Source organism: Papaver somniferum, unplaced genomic scaffold (genome assembly GCF_003573695.1).
Source record: "Papaver somniferum cultivar HN1 unplaced genomic scaffold, ASM357369v1 unplaced-scaffold_133, whole genome shotgun sequence".
Taxonomy (NCBI): Eukaryota; Viridiplantae; Streptophyta; class Magnoliopsida; order Ranunculales; family Papaveraceae; genus Papaver; species Papaver somniferum.
Genome location: NW_020622492.1, coordinates 19,315,613 through 19,323,310, shown reverse-complemented (window position 1 = coordinate 19,323,310; position 7,698 = coordinate 19,315,613). Strand labels below are relative to the sequence as shown.

Sequence of the window (7,698 nt, the reverse complement as noted above, 5' to 3'; positions counted from 1 at the left end):
TGATGTCTCCTTTGTTTTTAAAGATTGGGACGATCACGCTTCGACGCCACTCGTCCGACATTCGGTTTGACCGGAAGATGTTATTGAATAACTTGGTCAGCCAAGTTATCCCATTAACCAGGCATTTCCACACCTCAGTCGGTATGGCATCCGGACCCAAGGCCTTTCCTCTTTTGGTTCCTTTCAAGGCCTCCTTTACTTCACTCTCATGAATGCTACAGACCATGACGTCCTCAAACGAATCCACACGCTCGGCAACGCCCTCAAGGGTGTTGGTTGGGATATCGCTTTCTCCATTGAAAAGGTTGTTGAAGTAATCCTTCCAACGAGCTTTAATTTCTACATCCTCCACTTGTACGCGGTCGTCTGAGGCCTTAATACATTTGACCTGGACAAGGTCACGAATCTTCCGTTCGCGCAGCCGTGCAGTCCTGTATATGTCTTGTTATCCTTCTCTATTGTTTAGTTTATGGTAGAAGTCCTCATAAGCACGACCTTTTGCCACCCTTACAGCTCGCTTTGCCCGACTTTTCGCCATCTTGTAATTCCGGTTGTTTTCGTCGCTTTCAAGTGCTTGGAGTTTCCGGAAGCAATCTTTTTTGTGTCTTATTGCTTGCTGCACTTCCTCTGACCACCACCAAAATTCTTTCGGGTCCCGCTTACCGCTTCCTCTTGCCTGACCCAACACTTCCACTGCTAGCTGTCGAATCCGGCCAGCAGTTTCTTTCCACATCTGGTCAGGTTCACCATCCTCGCAGAGCACACCTTCCGAGAGCGCTTTTTCTTTGAAGGTTCGCTCTACATCTTCCTTAAGGTTCCACCACTTAGTTCTTGGTGGGTTAGCAGTTCTCTTCTGCTGGAAACGAGTCTTGAGCATAAGTTACCGGTCTGGTCCATCATTGTGAAAAGAGGCTGAGATTGAGCATAAGTTACCTGTCTTCCTGGGCTTGGTGAGTGAAGTTTTAAATGGGAAAACTAGAGAGTGGAATGCCAACATTCTACAACAAGTGTTTCAACCTGTAGCACTAGAAAATATACAGTCTATAGACCTCAGCACCTCAACAAACCAACAAGACAAGCTAAGTAGGTCGTACACCCCAAATGGGAATCTCACAGTCAAATCTGTTATATAGGTGTCTGACTCTGCCAGATCAGTCGATCCCACAGACACCACAACCCAACCCAATATGGAGAAAGATTTGGAATCCGGATGTTCTCACTCGAATACAGGTGTTTATCTGGAAATGCTATAGTGATATCCTCCCAGTTAAGACTAAATTGAGCACTAGAATAGCCAACATCTCCCCTTATGTTGCATTTGCGGGACTCATAATGTATCAATCTCACATTATTTTCTCCACTGAACTTTTAGTAGGGCAGTCTGGTTTGGATTAGGATGCAGAAATCCCAATACAGCTGATGTAACAATTCAACAATGGATTGAAAACTGGTTTGTCAATGTAGGAAATACTGTCAAGGAAAATAGTACGAGGGAAAGACTTGAAGCGACGGCCTGTTGGTTTATATGGGAAACACGATGTGCCAAAAGTTTCCAAGCAGTACATATCAAACCTGAGACGCCAATCAATCAAATCACTCATCACGTTAAACAAACTGAACCACCTTCCACAACCTATACTCTCAATAGAAACCCAACAAAAACTCATTTGCAAACTCTTCGGTTAAGAGTCCCCCTAAAGACTCGGTCTGTCATTATTCAGTGTAGTTATCAATCTCACCCTAGACAATATTTGTTTATTGTTATTTTTGCAGTTGAAGACGTCTTCACCTACAGAGTAGAATTAAAACACGAAGGAAACACACTTGGCGTAATTGCAGCAATGAAGTGGGAACAAATGCACAATGAAAGAACCTGCAATATCCAGGTGGAAGATAAGCTGATAAAAGATCTGAAGAAGAAGTGGAGCAATTGCCAGTACCAGTCCAACAATGCACTACTAGATAACTATGTCGATTACCTTTCCTATTTTCGCAAGTTTGAATGTAAATCCCTAAGGCAGGAGATAGCCTCAAATTATAACTCTAATCCTCAAAACTATGAGTTAACAGAGCTATTCCGTGACATTGATGCGTTTGTAAAATGTTATGCTAGTCAAGCTCTTTACCTGACTAGTTAGTCCTTTTATTATCGTCTATTTTCCAAAAAAGAAAAGGAAATGTTGGTTCATATGGAAGGAAAGATGCTCCGGAATTTTTGAGAATAGACAATGCTCTCCTTCACAATCAGCTATGCTGATAACAAGACATTATGCTCACTGGCATCCTACCACTGATTTCTCAAAACAACAATCAATAATAAAAACTATTCATAGAGATAATATTTGGAAAACACCTGATGTACATACTAATAATACAAACTGTGATGTATCTTGGATTTCTGCACTTACTAATGCTGGTTTTGGTATCATTGTGCGGACATGAAATTTCGGAGGAGCGGAAATGGGAATCTTGAGAGCAGTATCAGCAAAAAATGTAGCTTTGCTACAGGCAATAAAATGGGACATATCAAGAAAAATTGCAAATCTGGTCATTGAAGGGGATAACTTATCCACAATTCTGTATGTGTAGGGAAAGAGTAGTTCATCCAGTGGCAGTGCATAGCAATCTTAGATGAAGCAATGAAATTAGCAAATCAATAGAAAAGCAAATGGGGCAGCTGATTTATTAGCAAAGAAAGGAAGAACTTCAACTACAGATCTATCTTGGAAGACTTGGGTTCATTTTTAATTCCTAGCATTACATACGACTCTGTAAAAGCATACAATGCTAGTACTTCAAGTAACAATGTCACCTGAAGAAGCTAATCCGTCTGATTCAGCCATTGTTAGGATGGCTCATTTGGAGTCTGTCTCAAACGAGACAGAATAAAATGATAGCAGACTCTGTTTTATTTCTATATATCTACCTTATGTTCAAAAAAGAATTAGGATAGCTCATTTGGAGTCTGTCTCAAACGAGACAGAATAAAATGATTAGCAGACTCTGTTTTATTTCTATATATCTACCTTATCTCAAAAAAAAAATTATACGATTCTTTGACTTTGTTCCAAACAGCTGGAGCTTAAATGTCCTGATCAATGCAAGGATCATGGCTGTGTATTCTACCTCTAAGATTACCGCCAATGCTACGTCTGCTTTAATGTCCTAATTCAATGGGGGTTTCTTGCCAGATGGAGTCTCGTACCAAGTGCATAAAGACAGCTCCTGTTCTACAACCAGCGTCTTCAATACCCATGCCTAATAAGCCTCCTGTCATTCCAAACTTCCTCGCCTTTCATGAAGCACTCGAGAGTTGTTTTTATCCGAGTTCCTTAACCCTGAAGTAGCTTTTGAAGAGGTCTGGCCTACCACAAAATCAATAGTCACACCACCAGTGTCTCACAGTCGGTCCTCGTGGTTGTTCAAAAGGCTTCTTACCCTAATGAGTCAAGATTGCAACTAGTAATGGCTCTTTGATGTGAACCATGGATATTGAAAACGACAAGACACCAAATCCTTTCAGCAAGGTCACCTGGAGATATATGAAACATAACATATCCAACACAAAGACAGAGAAACATGAAAAAAAAAAAAAAAAAAAAAACTGAACTATGCATGCTACATGCACATTTTATAAAACAATTGTTTTTTCTCTCTTCTAGGTTAGAATATGGTAACACTGAATTATCTTAAACAATGTAATGACATCTGTTTAATTAGTTTTTTCTTGGAGTAGGTAGATGCAAAAGGTTAATTGGAAATGAAAAGAAACTTGGGCCGCCTAGTTGCCATCTTAATTTGCATCAAACACGAGCCTGGCTGGGTAACAGTTAGGAGCAGCCTAGATCAACCAAAAAACTCTAAACACCCCTCAATAGCGATAAACAGAGACCCCATTTGGCAACAAAATATGCTAGTTGTTTTCTAGTTCGGATATCTTAATAAATCAAATGAACCTTTGAGTTTATTACCATAATTGGTTAACAAGTTCAACGGAGTTGATATGAAAATGACATAATATGGGCTGATGTCTTTCCAGGCCATATTTGCATTGATATATGGGTGTCAATTAAGTTATGGATCTATCCAGCACTAAAACTTGGTAAATAAGCTATTTCTGGTTTTCCAGCTCACTAGAATCAGGATTACGGGTCCTGTTGTCAGTCTTTTCTTACGGATTTGGGTTCCAAAGTTCCATTTCTCTGAATATTCAATTCCTTCATACAAATGGTTCCAAAATATTTCCTTAATATGACAACTGACTCTCAGTATCAGTATTGCTTCATTAGGATTAACTTACAGTCCTCGTGCTCCTTCACCTCTCGTGTGCAGCTGCAGCACCTGCAGGGAAGATCATCCCAGGCATAGCAAAGGATAGAAATGTTATCCCAAAGCATTCATTCTTACTAGAAGAAAAAGGTTACATGGTTTATGGGAATAACCTTGTTTTGTAAAGATTTCCTTTGAACATTGCCCCTATCCCAGTTAAGTACAATTTGAATAAGGGTGACCTGCGTAGAAATGTTTTTGGAGTTAGTTCAAATGCATGCAATAGGCACAGATATGTGCCTAATATGCAGGCACAGTAAGGTGAGTATCTGTTAAGAAGTTGCCTCACTATACATGGGTTATTTACTCTTACAAGTGATATTAACTGAAGTGATACGATTACATACCAGATAGGAATTGCAATTGCTGGAAGAATTGGTGATAATTTCCAAAACGCGTGAGATTGACTCCTCATTAACACCGCCAAATATTCAAGAATGTCATTTTCCTATTATGAGCATTCCGAGACAAACAGAAATCACAAAATTCTAAGAACACCCAACTAACTTACAAATGTAAGAAGCATGGATGAGAACTCGTAAACTCAAAATATGAAACTAGAATGTAAAGATTCTAATGTATGAAAAGTTGTAGTAAGAAATACCTTTGAATTCCTTGTTTCTTCTTTACAGTGAGGAACTTGAGATCTCTCTTGCAGTAGGTTGAACATTTCATGGTAGTTTATTGATTTGGAACAAATGTCATAAGAAACTGACATGACGTGTTCGATTAGAGGATTCCAGCTGCTGGAAATGTAACCTAACAAACAGAGCTCCTGTTACAATTTAAGCATCAGTATTAGTCTTATTGTACATGATTCTGATTTCAAAAGGGTAACAGGTGTCTCTGGCAGATATTTTCTCCTACCAAGTACAACTTCTATTCCCAAAACAAATCTTAATGATCTGTAAACTGTTCACAGGTGTTTGGTTGCACATTCTAGAGAAAACTTTATTGATTTATTCTGGATTATTAGTGTCAATTCTTAAAAATAATTGCATCTCTAGGAAATAGTCGAACCAACTTACTATTATTTCAAGCAATTCATCACCATTGGAAGTGTTCAATCGTTCAAACACCTGAATCCATTGAACTTCAGGGGATGAAAATATTAACTTAGCACCTGACACCAATTTAATAGTCCTTTCGTCAAGCAGATAGGAAAGGCCCCTTGATCTCCACTTATTCCATAACTCAAATTCAGCCAACTGCTCTTTGCTCCTGTTTGCAAGTAAAAACCATAAGTTCACATGAAAATGATTGGTTAGGATAGTAGTACACCTTTATGCATATTTGGCTCAAAGTAATTGAAATTCCCTGTAATTGGGTTACAGGGTAATTAGATATATTTGATGAACCAGACGGTAAAAAACAATATAATTTTAGCAAAGTAATCATACTGTATCCGTTTATGCATTTGGATTCAATAACTTGAATAAAGCAATGCTGTTTTATAAGAAAGGCAGCAACGAGAAGGTACTACATTTCACAAAAAACAAACAAAGTAAAAGGTACTACATATTACACAAAGCAAACATAGATAGTACTACATACTTACACAAGAAAAGTGCCATCCTGTGATTGCATTTCCAATAGACTGCTCTCCTTCCCGACCAATTCTCCACATGTTAGACTCTTTGAAAGAATAGTCAACCCAGTTTCAACTGACAGTACACGAGACACTGAAATTTCCCTCTCTAAGATCTCTTGAATTACAAATTCCGAAGGATCATTGATGCAATTGCCCTGCACCTTAACATTTGAAACAGACTGAGGTGCTCGAGTATTACAATATGTACTGTGCAGCAACAACTTCTCAAAGTAAACACTAAGAAAATCATATTCCGCTCTTTTAAGGTTATCAAGTTCCAATTCAACAGTTGCCGTCAGTAAAGCAGTAAAATGTACATCTCTTAGGGGCAACGTCTGAATTAGATGTCTCATTATTAAGTCTCTCCCTTTCATTAGAGTTGCAGATGATAGATGTCTAATTCCCTAGAAATCATAGTAATCCCGATCAGTAAGCAAAGAAAAAAAAAGACTAAATTTTTTCGTACTAAAAAGAAAACATAGATATGAGTTTCAGTAAACCTGGGGGAAATAAGAATTAGATGTCATTTCGAGTAGAGCTGCATCAAGTTCCCTTACTGAGCCTGTATAATCATCTGCACTTTCTAACCCCTTAAATACCTGAAGATTATACTCATATCAAACAAGTCAACAGAGTCAAGTCTAGGTCAAGTACCCTCAGAACAATTAACACATATAATCAAATCAAATGTGATCAAGTTTTATCTAGCGACTAATTATCGAAATGTTTTATTCAAACTAATAATTTTGAGTAGTACTTACATTTTCATAGAAAATACCCCATTGTATACATTTCTGGATGTTATGAGAATCCCAAGTAGCAATAGAACCAGATGATTGATAACCAGAACCTAAAATCATTATATCTATAAACCCTTTAATCAGTTTTAGTAAATCTTCGAGAGGAATCTCTGGGTGTGACCAACCCATTCTACTTCCACAATAAACTTGTTAGGGTTTTTTCTGGTTAGGAAGGAATCGAAGGATGCCTCCCGCGCTTTTTTTATCCTAAAAAGATAAGTGAAAACCGAAAGTGAAAACTATTGTAAACCCCAATAGGGTTCTACACTCTAAAACCCCACTCTGCAGGCATGCGAGAAAAAGAGAGTTTTCCTCTTCGAAACACCTACAGATGCAAGGGGAATCATTTAATCTCTATTTTATGACAAATCTGAATGGATGGCTCTTCTCCACTAACCATAAAGATATAGGTACTCAGCGGATCAAATTATCCTAGCGTTTTTAGGGGCCACCCCAAAGGATTTAGGGGCCATCAATTTATACCCAGCCAAAGACTCTAGTTAAGGGGTACCCTATATGATATTGAAGTTACATAAATGCCCTTATGGTAAAACTGTATGAAAACCAAATCAAAAACAATTCTACTCATTTCAACTCTTCTTCTTCCAGTTTCCTATTATCTTTCGATTGTGGAAGAAAAAAAAATTCCGCTCCAAAGTCAAATGGCCCCAATTAGGTAAGAACTATCATTTTTGGGGTTTATTTCGCTTTAATTCGGCGAATCGAGAAAAAATAATTCTAGGGTTTTCGGTTATTTATCCAGATTCGGGCGATATTCATGCTCCTTTACTTCCGAATGTAGTCGTGTTCTTCATTTCTCAAGAACATCGACAGTATTCGGGAGAAATATTTGATGGTTATCGGCCGAATATTGTTGGTCATATCTTCCTGGATACAAACTGGTAATAATCAGTAGTTTAATGAATTTTTTGTCTCCCGAATATATTTAAGTAGACACACAGTATTCGGAAGTACACT

At 38.2% G+C, this 7,698-nt stretch overlaps 1 protein-coding gene across 2 annotated transcripts; it reads right to left on the bottom strand.

The window, feature by feature from the left end:
* Nucleotides 1-2,737: 2,737 nt before the first annotated feature.
* LOC113333723 lies at nucleotides 2,738-7,077 on the bottom strand. Of its 2 annotated transcripts, none has more exons than XM_026580147.1 (9): nucleotides 6,682-7,077; nucleotides 6,421-6,519; nucleotides 5,888-6,324; nucleotides 5,358-5,550; nucleotides 4,934-5,104; nucleotides 4,677-4,777; nucleotides 4,443-4,511; nucleotides 4,301-4,341; nucleotides 2,738-3,532 (listed from the first exon to the last, which is right to left on the bottom strand). In XM_026580147.1, exons 1-9 carry the CDS (start codon nucleotides 6,847-6,849, stop codon nucleotides 3,435-3,437), a joined length of 1,377 nt encoding a protein of 458 aa, XP_026435932.1. In that variant the 5' UTR covers nucleotides 6,850-7,077; the 3' UTR covers nucleotides 2,738-3,434. The 2 variants fall into 2 exon arrangements, with proteins under 2 accessions (XP_026435932.1, XP_026435933.1); XM_026580148.1 differs by having other exon boundaries at nucleotides 5,888-6,075.
* Nucleotides 7,078-7,698: the final 621 nt, after the last annotated feature.

Coding starts and splice junctions, on each gene's coding strand:
- LOC113333723 (XM_026580147.1), bottom strand. CDS start 6,849: ATGGGTTGGTCACACCCAGAGATTCCTCTCGAAGATTTACTAAAACTG. Junction 5,105..5,357: donor ATGAATTGCTTGAAATAATA/GTAAGTTGGTTC, acceptor AAATTGTAACAG/GAGCTCTGTTTGTTAGGTTA. Junction 4,512..4,676: donor GCAATTGCAATTCCTATCTG/GTATGTAATCGT, acceptor ATTTCTACGCAG/GTCACCCTTATTCAAATTGT.